The sequence below is a fragment of the Cervus elaphus genome, chromosome 18 (assembly GCF_910594005.1).
Source record: "Cervus elaphus chromosome 18, mCerEla1.1, whole genome shotgun sequence".
NCBI classification, from domain to species: domain Eukaryota; kingdom Metazoa; phylum Chordata; class Mammalia; order Artiodactyla; family Cervidae; genus Cervus; species Cervus elaphus.
This window is the reverse complement of record NC_057832.1, coordinates 112,333,988-112,347,508: the sequence shown is the minus strand read 5'-3', so window position 1 is coordinate 112,347,508 and position 13,521 is coordinate 112,333,988. Positions and strand designations below refer to the sequence as shown.

Below are 13,521 nucleotides of genomic sequence, written 5' to 3'. Positions count from 1 at the left end.
CCCTGGAGAAGGAAATGGCTACCCACTCCAGTCTTCTTGCCTGGGAAATTCCATGGACAGAGGAGCCTGGCGAGCACAGTCCATGGGGTCACAAAGAGTCAGTCGACACGACTGAGCGGTTAAACATCTCCTCCATCTCATCCTCTAGGGCTGTAGGTACAAAAGAGTCAACTACTAAGCTTTCTGGAAAACACTGTCTTTTATTTGTAGCTGTAGCCACAACCTGGCAGCACGGGGGCTGGGGCTGGGGGGTGGGGGAATGTCCAGGCTGGTGAGCCCAGCCCAGCCTCCCAGAAGGCCGGGTGCGGGCATCTCCTGGCCCTTAGCAAGCAGAGGACGCGGCTGCTCAAGGGCAGGCAGGCCAAGGGCGTCGGTGCAGCAGTGCAAGCAGCAGTGCTCGGCCCGGTGCACCCTCAGGCGGGGTTACCTGGACGATGGTGGGTGGTCCCTGCAGGATTCGGGGGGACTGGACCCCAGGGATGGGACTCTGCAGCCCCAAGGCCACGTGGGGGCCCTGGATCAGGGCAGGAAGGAGACTGGGGTGGGGTTTGGTATGGAGGGAGGGGCTGGACGTCAAAAAATAACTGTGGGGAGGGTGAAGGGGAGGTGGTCTCATCGTGGGCGGTCCGCTGATGGGGGAATGGACTTGCAGTCTGAGAAAGGGGCCAGTCCTCACTCAGTCTAGGCTCTGGCAGTGTGGCATTTCCGGCAGAGCACGTGGCCATCCAAGGGGAAGCAGCCGTTGTCATCCGCCTCAATGGAGAGGGGCTTCCCACAGTCCTGAGAGGAGCAGAGAGAGCGCGTTGGCTGGGAGGGCCACCACCCATGCGCCCCACCTCCATCTTTAAATCGGGAGGCCGGATGCTTCACGGCTCAGCCCTGTTCTCTCTGCATCGGCCCAGCCACAGCTGCCCCCAGCTCCCATCCCCACCCCTCTCACCCACACTTTTGTCCCCAAGGACTCTCCCCCAGGATGGGCAGTGGTTGCTTCCAGTGGGGCATCTCCTCACCTCTCTTCCGACTCCTTTAACCTCGCGGAGACCCTCAACCTCCCACAACAAATCCACACCCTTCCCTCCTGGGGGTCGGCCCCCTTTCCTTTCTGTATCACTCAGAGAACCCCACGCGGCCATCCTGAAGCCAAGGACGCATCTTCGCGGGGCGGGTGTGGGCGCCACCACTGCCCACCCTCAAATTGCAGCACCCGGGTCCTGCAAGCTAGCACCGTCCACCGCCTAACCCGTGAGCAGCGTCCCACCAACCTCCCATCCCCAAGGGGCTCGGGGCGGGGGGTGCAGCCGACCTCGCACTTGTAGCACTTCATGTGGAAGTTCTTGTCCAGAGCGACCACGCGCACAGTCTCCTCGCGCCCAGGCTCCGGCATGATGGGCTCTGCACAGACAGAGCACCTGGGGGCGTATTGCCTGCGGGGCGCAATGCCAGTGAGCGTCAGGATGGGGCGCCGTGCGCTGACCTACCCCAAGCGCAAGGAAATGAGAAGGCAGACTGCTTTGTACATCTTGCCCCACAAGCCTCGGTGGAGGAGGCTCGAAAGAAAGGCTGAAGGCTGGCTGCCGTACCTGGTCCTCATCGGGAACGTCCCACCTCTCCCCACCCCCAACACGCGCACTGCAGCCCCTGCCCAAAGCACTCCCAGAGGACCCCAACCCGGACCCCCAGCCCTCGCTAACCCCCCGTCATGCGGGCGCCTCGGCCCAGTCCCTGGGGCTGGGGGGTCGGACACAGAGGGATACGGAGCCCTGGAAACCTACACCCCACTCACACTCAGAGGTGGGGGTCTGAGCTTGCAGCTTTCCGGTCCTTTGGCTCCATCATCAGAACCTTGCCACTGGCCTCAGAAAGAAGCTACCTTCTAAACACTGTTTCTAAGGGGAAACCCTGAGCTCCAAACAGCTGATCTCCAAAGGCGCTCTGAGAAAGGAGCCTACGTGTGAAATAAAGTCGCTAAGGTCCAGTGCTGAACACAAGACCACACCGGAAAGAAACCTCAGAGAGCGAGACCCGGGCTGGGGAAGGGGACGAGCCAGCAGGCCAAAGGCCACTGGACAGCCAAGTCCTGATGAACCGGTCCCTGCTATCCACAGACAGAGGTGGGGATGGCAAGCAAGCCCCAGAGACTGAAGAGCGGTCTTGGGGCTGGGGGCAGCCTGGCTCCCAGACAAACGAACCATCGCTGGCACCCAGAGAAGGGCCCGGAGGTGGGTGGGGGGTCCTCACTTGTGGTAGTCGGGGACGCAGTGGGGCCGGTTGGCCTGGTCCACGATGAAGGAGGTGCCCTCCAGGGGGCAGGCGCAGACCACACAGGTGAAGCACTGCGGGTGGTAGGCCTTGCCCGTGGCTCTCAGCATGCGGTCAGTGATCGGCTGCCCACAGGTGTTGCACTTCTCCAGGGTGTCCTGCGGAGGCGGGGTGGGAGGGTGGTAGCAGCTGGAGGTTGGCAGGGAACTGGCACCCGAGGACCAGCTGTCTGCCCCGCGCCCGCCCTGACCCCCTGACCCGGGACTCACGGTGTAGCAGCCCTCGCAGTACGGAGCCCCCTCCAGGCTGTAGAACTGCTGGCCTTGGAGCTGCTGTTCACACTGGCGGCAGGTGAAGCAGGTGATGTGGAAGAGCTGCCCCAGAGCGCGAACCGCGGGCTGCGAACGGGCCAGGGGCTGGTGACACCGGCCACAGGACTCTGGAGAGGCGGGAGACGATGGAGATCACACAGGAGAAAGGGCAAAAAAAGAGCTCGCGAGGGGTCGGCTGGCATCAGACAGACGAGGCCGGGAGCCTCAGGCCTGGGAACGGCCCGGAAATGGAGGGGCCGTCCCTCCAGGTGGGGCGGTGGGCTCTCACCGTTGATGGGCACGCTCTGCTTCTGAGGATGCTCCATGTCCTGCATCAGCTTCTGCGTCAGCTGCTCCAGCTCCTCCACCTCTTTCAGTGTCAGAGGCCCTGGGGCCCCAGCGGGGCGCACCTGAAATCCCAACACTTTCTTTATGCCCTCTCTCTCTCTCAAGGGTCACCGCCCTCCAAGAACCCACCCCAGCTGGCTTCTCTGCTTCCTCCCCGAAAAGGACGAATCCCGCCCCCCACCCCGTCTCCTGTTTTCCAGATACTCAGGTTGGTGGGACCCCCAAAAGCTCCTCAGTCTCCCTCCCCGACCCCCAGCACCACACAAATCAGGGGACGAGGATGACCCTGCCACCCGCTTTGCCCGCACACACAGACAGGCCGGAACGACTGAGCGGACGGAGGCCACGCACACAGCAACTTGGGTCACGGAAGCGCCAAGCACCCAGGCCACGCGTCAACCCCACAGAGCATGCTGGGCCACGGCCCCCACGGAGAGCCCGGCGCGCGGTGGCGGGGGCAGCCCCGCACACACACACCTACCCGTCCCGCCGGCTGCCCGGCAGCCCCTGTCAGCGTGAGGGTACAACACAGCGGGAGTCAGGTTAAACCCCAGCGCCCAGCTCCCATGCAGAGGTCCCAGGGTCCCGTCATAGAGGGGGGTCCTGGACCACCTGGCTGACCCCAGGCCCTCCCCAGGAGGCTTCAGAGAAGGGCCACTCTCCAGTGGCCCCTCTCCGGCCAGCCCACCCCTCCTGTTCAGGGGGGTCCTGAGACAGCTGCAGATTGGGGGTGGGGTGAAGTTGGGGGGTCGGCAGTGCCAGTAACCCTGAGACATCCCGGGAGGAAGCCCCATGGGGGCCGTTTGACTTGTAGGACCATCTCCATGACATGGTCCCCCAGGAATGCTGAGTTGGTCTCCATTGCTAAGTCTACCCAGGACTGTGGCCCCACTACTGAACGCTCTACCTGCCAACGCCTTCAGTCCCTGACACGGGGAATCTCAAAGCCACCCTCTTCCCGCGGTCACCTTGCCCCCAGCCCTGGCTCCACCACCCTCACACCTGTCTGCATCAAGAGCTGCATCCACTATAGACGTTCCAGCTCTCAGTCATCTTCCCCGGCCTCCTCCTGTCTTTAACTGACCGTGGGAGTCTCCTGCGAGCCCCTTCTTCTACATAAGCTTCACCTTTTCTGCTCCCAGTCTTTCCCTTCTGGCATCTCGGGGACAGAGGAAGAGGACACAGCCAGCCCTCGCTCTCTGGTGCCACTTAAACACCTCTTCCGTTCTTTGGAAGTATGAACTATTCCGATATCGGCTCCCCTTGGGTATCCACACTCCACCACACAATCCAGCTGCTGTTTCCGCCCCCCCCCCTGCCTGCCAGCACCAACATTCCAGGTTCAACATGCGTGGCACTCACGCCTCTTCAACTCCAACAGCTCCAAACGTCCCTCCGGCTCAGTCACCTTCCACGGTGGGACCACTCGGACCTGAGATTTACCAGTTGCCACCCCCAAGATCCTGGGCTCAACCTCCCGACCATCACCTCCTCCCCGTTTCCCATTCTCACTCCCTGAAGGAACCTGCTCAGAAAAGCCTTGGCACCTCTGACTCCCAACCCTCTCCCACATGCCTTCTGCATCCGCTCCCTTCCGTCTGGCCTCCCTGCAGGCCCGGTTCCCTTGACCACTGATTTCCACAAGGCTCTCAGAGCCACCCTGGCCACCAGTAGACTACCGTCCCTTATCTAGTCCGATCTCAACCAACCCTGGGCCCACGCCACCGCCCGCTTCCTGTTTCTGCCTCCCAGCTGCAGAAAGTAGATGGGGAGACGATTGCAGAGGGACTTCACCAAACACTGCAGGGGCCCTCCGCACCCTCCATCCAGGCGCAGCTGGCTGGCATTTGGCTGCTGCGGGTTCCCAGTCTCGCCTGCCCCAGAGCAGCTGTTCCAAACCTTTCCATCGCCTCCAGCCCCCCGTGGCTTTGCCCCCTCGCTCTCAGATGACCTCACCTCCTACGTGACCCAGGAGCTGGAAGCCCGCCATCCCAAGCTCCCTCATCACAAAAGCCTGCTTGCAGCCACCCTGTCCAAGGTCTCTGGGCTGGAAATGCCCCGAGGGTGGAGTTGGCACCAACAGTGCGCCCAGCTCTCAGGGACCCCAAGCCCTCTCTTCCACGGACTTCTTCCTCCTGGTTCACACACACACCTGAGCCTTCCTCCCCTAACGTCAACCCTATACACACAGACCACACACACACATACACACACACGCACGCATGCACGCACACACACACGTCTTCCCTCCGTGTTCCCCTGCCAACCTCTGATAACAGGCTACTTGGGCAACTCCCAAGTTTCTCACCACCCACTCCCTCCTTCACTGCCCCTCAAAAGGACACAGCTTCTGAATCCTGAATCGCCCAATCCCTGGCCTTACGTTAGCCCTCATCCCCCTCAGAGCCACGCTGAAGGGGCCCCTCAGCCACCATTCTCTTTTGGAGATGCCACCCTGACTCGTGACTCTCCTCCTCCTTCTGCCATCCTTCCCGCTCCTCCCAGGTGCAGAGGAGCATCCCCCAGGTTTCTTCCCAGCCCCCGGTGTGAGCAGCCCCTGGGCTGTGGTTCTCACCACCTTGCGTGCACACACCTCTCACCTGGCCCCCTCCTGCCACCTGCCCCCCCCATTTCTGACTGAATGACAGTTCCAGCCGAAAGGAGATCCTCCTGGAACCTGTTGCTCAACATGCTGACAGCCGGACCCTCCCCTTCCCGTCCACACCATTTCCCCTTCTGGACTTCTCTATTTTGTCAGCAACTCTGTCATTCCCCAACACATCCGGGCATTTTTTTTTTTTTTTAATTCCTCTCCCATCCTCTTCCAACTGCTTATCAGCTAATGAGCCTGGAGGTGCTTCCTTTGTAAGAGCTCTCTGATCTGGGCCTTGTTTTTCATTTCTGGCAATGTTACCGTCACCCAGGAGTGCACCCCCACGCGTCACTGACCTCCCACGTCTAGTCCACACCTCTGCTGGAAAAACTTTCCCCAAAACCTCCTGATGCAGCCACACCTCTACTCAGACAACATTCCTGCCTCTCCAGGACCCGCAGGCTCCCTAGGTGCACTATTTCATCCCCGCTGCCTCCCCAAGTCCCCACCCACCTCTCTAAGTGTAGCTCTACAATTTCCCCCCAGGGGCCTTCTACTTTCTGTCCTCCAGACACCCCTGGTGTATCTGTGCCCTTGAGTTTTGCTCGTGCTGGTCCCACTGGAATGCCCTTCCCTCTCCTCTCTGGATTCTTAAATCCCGCCATCATTAAAGGCACACCAGCACCCTGATGCCTTTTCCTAATGTGCCAGCCTCCACACTGGCTCCCTGTTTGGAGTTCCTGTAACAACGGAATTCTGCAAAACTCATTGGCACTTGGCATCTCTTCCTACAGTGTCTTGCACACACACACACACACACACACACACACAGAAATCCATGCTGTCAGTCAACTCCATGGTTGTTTGAACCAAATATCTGGCAAGATCCCTTCAACCCAGACGATTAGTCTCCTGAACTGGAAGGCGGGAATAGTCAGACAGGAGTGATAACTTTTCTACCTTGAGTATTCATGCGCTCAATGCAGACCCCTAGGATCAGCTCTGGCTCATGTAATCCTCACAACCATTGTGAAGGTAGATGACGAACCGAGGCTCAAAGTTCACCTAACTTTCCTGGGGTCTTGTGAGCGAGGAATTCTGTAACAGGTCCGCTGACTTCCTTAGGCTCAAGCTCTCTGAGGTCTCTTCCCTCCCGAGTACAGAGCACAGTGCCTGGCACGGAGCAGTAGCTGGCTGCCTCAGCCAGTGTTTATCAGTGTTTATTGCCAGTGGCTCTTATCACCAGATGGGCCCTCCGGCAGCGAAAGCACGTAGAAGAGCAGAGATTAACTCAAGAATCCAAGAAAAGGGAAGATCTGAAGTTGGACTGCTGATGATCTCATCCTTCTCTTTAATTTTCTGGGGCAGGGCAAAGGGGAAGGTACACCAAATCCTCCCCCTAACTCAGAGTCACCTTACTCCCAGTCAGGCCCCACCCAGCCTCAGACCCTGCCAGGCTCTCCCCCAGAAGCGCTTTCTCCACCATCCAACCCTAGAGGCTGAAAACGATCCCACCACCCCACACCCCACTCAGGCTCAGGATCCTGGACTTAGCCCTGCCTCCAGCCCCCAGGGCTCAGCCCGGTCTTCCTGCCTCCCTGGCCTCCAGCCCCCAGGGAATCAGCCCAGTCTCCCTGCAACCCTCACCTGGTTTTGGTTTTGAGTCGGTGGCGGCACTGGATGCTGCTTCTCCTGCACTTGGGGCTTCTCCTTCTGTTGAGCATAGGTAAAGCTGGGGGGCTGAGGGGAGCCTGTGCCAGTGGAAGAGGGAGCTTCAGGGGGCCCCAACTTCTGATGGGGCTGGGACCCAAGTCCACCTGGGGCTCCAGGGCTGAACTTGGAAGCCACAGGGGTAAACTTGGGAGTCACCGGAGAAAACTTAGGGGCTGGAGATGGGGCTGGGGGCCCCCGAGGCTGCGTGGTGGCCAAAGGCACAGGCTGGGGGGGTGTCTGGGGCTGGGACTGGACATGGAATTGTGTCGGGCTCTGAGGCTGAGCCTGGGACACAGGCTGGGAGCTAGAAGGGGATTTCCAGGGAGGCAGGGGTGCTGTGCCCCCAGTTGCAGGCTTAGTATTGGACTTGGAAATGAATGGAGTGGTGACTGGTGGGGGTACATATCCAGATGACACCTGCGAGGGAAGGCAGAGGAGAGAGAAGTGCCTTAGAGGAGGCTGTGGCCCTTGGCGTGAGTTCCAGCCCGGCTCTCACTGCCCTGCCTTCCCTGCTCTCCTGCTCCTTACCCGGGCTTTGAAGGGATCGTTCTTGGTCATGTCATCCAGCAGCGAAGACAGGGAGTCAATCTCCAGATCAATACTGCTCACCTTCTCCCTGGGCTAAAGGGGCAGGGGTCAGAGCGCCCCATCCCAGTTCCCCACCTCCACCCCGTCCTCCCGGAGGGCTGAGATGCCGCCAACATCGGCGGAAAAGGACCCTCCTTCTCCTTCCCTGGGGATGTGACCGCTGTAGCTGCCCCTCCAGGTCCTCCGTACCTGCGATGGGAGCTGGGTGGGGGCCTCAGGACCTCCCTCCTCCACTAGCGGGGGCGGTGGGGAAGGGAAGATCTCCTCCTCCAAAGGCGCGGGGGGAAACGGTTCGTCGATGGGGGGCGGCGGAGGTGGGAAGGCACCTCCCAGGGCGCCCTCGGCGTCATCTGCCTCCCCGACCACCGGAGGAGGTGGTAAGGGAAAGTCTGGGGTTGGAAGGAGATGGAGGGCGGTCAGCAGGGGCCCGCCGACCCTTCGTCAAGTTCCCCTCCTTGAAGAAGCTGTTCTAACCCCTAACCTCTAACCCAAGAAGTCTCTCGAGGGTCCCGGAGCACACAAGAAAGAAAGTAAAGGCGGGGGGAGGGAGTGCTCGCAGGGCGCCCTGAGAGCCTCGGGTCAGGAAAGAAGGGGTGCATCTCCCATTTCACTTCGGAAAACGGACCCAGAGGGGAACGTTCGCGCCCCACATTCCCGCCTCCCACCCCCAGGCGGGGGGACTTGGAACTGTCCCAGGAGCCCTGGCTCCCAGCCACGAGCTCCGCGATGAGCTAAGAACATCTGCTCGGGACTGGGTGTCGGAGCCCAGCCCCCTCCGCCGCAACCTTTCCAGACATCCCCCGAATTCCCGAAACCACTCCCGCTTAGGCCGGCGCCCGCCGAAGTCCAGCCCCCAAGCCCGGCCACCTACCTTCTGGGGGCGGCGGGGGGATCTCGCCCACCCGGCCCATCTGTGCGCGCTGGGCCCCAGCGGCCGGAGGCGGCTCGCTGTCGCCGGGCCGGAAAGGGTTCACTTTGGGCTTCGGGGCCACCACCGGGGCGAACTTCTTCTGCGGGGCGTAAAACACCGGAGCCGAGACGGAGATCGCGCGAGGCGGGCGGGGGGCCGCCATGGCCAGGCCGGGCTGCGGGGGGTGGAGGCGGGGAGCCGGGGTTACGCCGCGCCGAGCCGGGCTGAGGACCGACCCCCACCCCCGGCGCCGCGGCCCGGCTCCCCTCGGCGCCCCCGCTCCCCGACCCCGTGGGCGGCCGCCGGGCGGCTCCCCGCGCCTCACCGCGGGCCGGAGCGTGCGCGCCGCGTCTGCCGAGGGCCGCCTCGCAGCCGAGTCCGCGGACTCTGCGTCCCGGTCCAGCCGGGCGGGGAGGGACGCAGGGAAGACGGAGGGAGGGAGAGGGCGGGGAGAGCGCGGCGCGCAGACCATACAAGGAGCGGCCCGGAGAGGGGGCGGGGAGAGGCGGGGAGGCGGCCGCGGCGGGAAACTCCCCCAGGAAGAGGCCCAGCTCCGGCCCCGGGGCCGCGGGCTTCGCCGAGGTCCTCCCGCCCCCGCTCCCAGCCCCCGACCCGGCCCCCTCCCCTCCAGGCGGGCCCCTCCGGCCCCGCCGCCCCGGCTGGGCGCAGACCACCCCCTCCCCAAACACAGGCGTCTGATGTCATTTCCTGACTTGCCCGACCCGCGGGTGCCCGAGATCTGACTCACCGTCCCTACTCCGGGCTAAGCCGGCGGAGGTCGGGCGGGTGCCCCAGAGGTGCTCAAGCGGCCCGGGGGCGCCTCCGCCCTGGCCCGGCCCCCTCCTCGCCCGGCCTGCCGTTACCTGCCACCTCCAGCTGTTCCTCCGCCTTCCCACCCAGCCGTCAGCCCCGCGCCCCAAATCCCCTCCGACACAGCCCAGACTGGCAGGACTGGGATGGGACTGGCCTTTTAGGTGAACGGGGAGAGGCGTTCTCCCTGCCTTCGTCCACCCGCCAACCCCAGGCCCTCTGTGACTTGGGGTGGGGGGGGAGGTGAGTGCGCACCTCAGCGACCCTTTGGGGGATCCTAACTTCAGAGCCCGGGCAGCTACTTAAAGCTTCTAGGAATTCGCATCACCCGCGCCCCCACCAGCGGATCGGAGTCGAGGCGGGCGAGGCCTGGCCGTGGAGGTGGGGGGAGCGGGTCGGAGGCGCGGGCCGCCCCCGCACACTTGGGGCTGGGAGGACCGGCGTGGACGCGGGCGACTCTTCTTCGCCCGTTTTTCAGCGCCCACCAGGACCGACCCTCTAGGAAGCTGTGCTTGGTGGGGCGGCCCTCGGGGGATTCACAGACTGCGCTCGGTGGAGCCCCCCATTGGTCCGACGGGATTTCTCAGCCTTCTTGTGCTCCAGGTCCTGGGAAAGGGACAGACCTCGGTTCATTCTTTTTATCTTTCCAACTGAACGTAGAAACTTAACCATCGCCAACTGAATTCTACCACCCTCACTACCTGCAAACGGGATTCGGGAGGCGCTTTGGCTTGCGGGTCCAGTGCCTCACCCTGGACGCTGTGTTCCCAGCCTTTACTGCCATCTAAGGCAGTCCCCGTCTGCACACGCCGCTCAGTATGGACAGTCCCTGGCCCTCCCTACTGTCAGCCAGCCTCTGGGCTACACTCTAGAGATTGTCCAGACTCACCCCTTACATTTACTGTGAGAAAACAGGCTGGGAACTTAAGACTTCGGCCCAGGGTCATGTCCAGTAGGCTGCAGGAGCTAGACTAGAACTGGGTTTCTTTGAGGGCTCTGATGTCTGATCTTATTCCTCACCCACTATATCCAGGTGGGGTAACCCTGGATACAGGAGAGCAGAATGAGGCCGTGGGGCTGAGACCCAGCTGGAGGGCCCCAACTAAGGGACAAGTCTTTTCCTTCTCTTCACATAATTTTCTCCACACACAAAAAAAATAATAATAGTGGTGATACTTAATCCCAGCACTCATTGCATTACCCCACTGAAGCAATTTAGCACAGCACAGCATGCATTGTATTATACGGAAGTGAAAGCGAAGGTGTTAGTTGCTCTGTCATGTCCCACTGAGACCCTATGTAGTGTGGGCCGCCAGTCTCTGTCCATGGAATTCTCCAGGCAAGAATACTGGAGTGGGTAGCCATTCCCTTCTCCAGGGGATCTACCTGACCCAGGGATCAAACCGGGGTCTCCTGCACTGCAGGCAGATTCTTTACTGTCTTAACCAACCGGGGGAGCCCGTTATATGGGAAAATAAATATCATATCTGAAAGTGCTGTATAATACCCAGTATTTTTATGCAAGTCCCAGTTCTGACAAGTTACTTTAACACCATTTCCCCCCTAGGTCCCCTTCCAGGTTGCCAGGTACATCTCTCATGGGCCTTGGTATGTGCATGCCTTCACCTTCCTTCAGTCTTATCAAATATTTGATTCTACCTAAGGACTACATCTTTGTCTCCTCGGATCCCACCGATCGTTCTTTTCTCTGGGGTATTATAGCCTTTGTCACTGGTATTCCTCACAGCCACAGGCATGTGCAGCCATGTATAATATAAGCATGCAGCGCAGACCTTCTCTGACCAGCATAAGCTGGTCCTGGCCTGTCCCTGTGAAGATTTGCTAGAAATTTGATACTAGACTTCCTGTGAGACAAAAGTCTCCTTGCCAATCCTTCAAAACATATGCACTTAGGAAAGTTAGGAGGATGGTTTCCAGATAGCATCATAAGAGTAAAAGCCATCTGCCCTCTATCTCCTTAAGGAATGTGCATGTTGCAAAATATAGTCTATTTAATTGTTAGGCAGCTGAACCTATTTATAAATCAAGAATAGAAGAGTGCGTAGGCAGGCTCAGTTTTACTGACAACTAAGAGCATTCGGGATGCAGAATATTAAAGCTAAGAGTTTTAAGCCAGGCATTCTAAAACAAGGAGTACACAGAGTTTCTCAGGAGGACAGACTCACTAGGTCAGGATGTCTCAAATGGAGCTGCAAGGTCAATGCTTTTAAAATATGTACAACCTAAATAAATAAAATGTACACAATGAGTAGGAGCAGCACTAATGTGTTTTAGGTATTTTTCTTAAGCAATTCTAATTGATCTCTGGTAGCATGTGTAAAAGTGTAGTGAGTAGATGTTGTTGTTATCCAGTCTTAAGTTGTATCAACTCTTGGCAGCCCCATGGACTGCAAGACGCCAGGCTCCTCTGCCCTTCACTGTCTCCTGGAGTTTGCTCAAATTCATGTCCATTGAGTCGGTGATGCTATCCAACCATCTCATCCTCTGCCATCCCCTCCTCCTCCTGCCCTCAATCCTTCCCAGCATCAGAGTCTTTTCCAGAGTCGGGTCTTTGCATCAGATGGCCAAAGTATTGGAGCTTCAGCTTCAACAACAGTCCTTCCTTTGGCAAGTAAGTAGATGTTCCCACCTAATCATTTCTAACAGCTTGGAGCCAGGCAAGAGAGAGGAAGTAAGAAAATGGGCAGGTACCTTTGCTATCTAAAATATCTCCACATACCTCCAAGGATTTATATCCATCAGGTGCCAGAAAGTTTTCTTCAAGGTCTCACAACATAAAGTAAGAAGTTTATAAGCAGTAAAGAAAAAAAAAAAAAAGGAATAAAGACAATGGGGGAAAAAAACAAAAGAAATTCCTAAATGAAAAGAGGAATGCAAAAAAAAAGAAAAGAGGAATGCAATCACAAGGTTCTTACTGTATATGGACCACAGATGGACAGAGGATCAAGCGTGTGCCGAGCACTGTGCTAGGCCTGCAGGTACAGCAACCATCGTAACAGCAACAATGGCACACTCTGAGATTAAGTTGAGGAGGGGTGCTGGGCACAATACCTGTTACCCCACCTAATCTTCACAATAAACCTGTGAGGGAGTACCTTATTATCCCATTTTTTAGTTAAGGAAACTGAGGCCAGCTGGATGTTAGATTTCCCACCTCCTAAACTGCAAACATTTTTTTTGCAATGCAAGTATATAATTATTTGAATACACCCCTGCACCCTACTTATACCCTTGCGGTGCATCAGTTGCTCCCTGGGGAGCCCACCAGCCTGGTACGTGGGTAGCCTCTTCAGGTCAACCTCCAACTCCATCCTCCATTTCAGTTCCCTGAGCCACCATTTTCTTCTTCCATGAAATTGTATCTGTCTGTCAATCTGTCCATCTGCATGTGTTTACACACACATGTTATGTATATGTGAGATATGTATATATTTGTATGATATATATACATATATATTTGTATGATATATTTATATTTATATATCATACAAATATATATTTGTATAATAGAACATTTCCAGCTCCTTCTCAAAGAGTTGTTAACAGTAGTTGGTGTTAGGATATAGAAGTGGAGGAAGGCAGAAGGTTTTGGGCTTCCCAGGTGAAAGTGAAAGTGTTAGTTACTCAGCCCTGTCCAACTCTTTGCAACCCCACAGACTGTAGCCTGCAAGGCCCCTCTGTCCATGGGATTCTCCAGGCAAGATATTGGAGTGGGTTGCCATTCCCTTCTCCAGGGGATCTTCCCGACACAGGGATTAAACCCAGGTCTCCTGCATTGCAGGCAGATTCTTTACCACCTGAGCCACCAGGGAAGCCCCTGCCAAGCAGGAGACTAGGGTTCAATCCCTGGGTCGGGAAGATCCCCTGGAGAAGGAAGTGGCAACCCACTCCAGCACTCTTGCCTGGAGAATCCCATGGACAGAGGAAGTGGTGGGCTACAGTCCATGGGATCTCAAAAGAGTTGGACA

The 13,521-nt window shown here is 58.3% G+C and overlaps 1 protein-coding gene across 3 annotated transcripts; it reads right to left on the bottom strand.

The window, feature by feature from the left end:
• Window positions 1-180: 180 nt before the first annotated feature.
• On the bottom strand, window positions 181-9,830 carry ZYX (zyxin). Of its 3 annotated transcripts, none has more exons than XM_043872055.1 (10): window positions 9,788-9,830; window positions 8,684-8,897; window positions 8,002-8,201; window positions 7,753-7,845; window positions 7,159-7,641; window positions 2,860-2,980; window positions 2,529-2,698; window positions 2,239-2,417; window positions 1,304-1,424; window positions 181-780 (listed from the first exon to the last, which is right to left on the bottom strand). In XM_043872055.1, the coding sequence occupies exons 2-10, from the start codon at window positions 8,883-8,885 to the stop codon at window positions 682-684; spliced, it is 1,668 nt and encodes a 555-aa protein (XP_043727990.1). In that variant the 5' UTR covers window positions 8,886-8,897; window positions 9,788-9,830; the 3' UTR covers window positions 181-681. The 3 variants fall into 3 exon arrangements, with proteins under 3 accessions (XP_043727990.1, XP_043727991.1, XP_043727989.1); XM_043872056.1 differs by lacking the exon at window positions 9,788-9,830 and adding an exon at window positions 9,471-9,487; XM_043872054.1 differs by lacking the exon at window positions 9,788-9,830 and adding an exon at window positions 9,048-9,279.
• Between the last annotated feature and the right edge of the window lie 3,691 nt (window positions 9,831-13,521).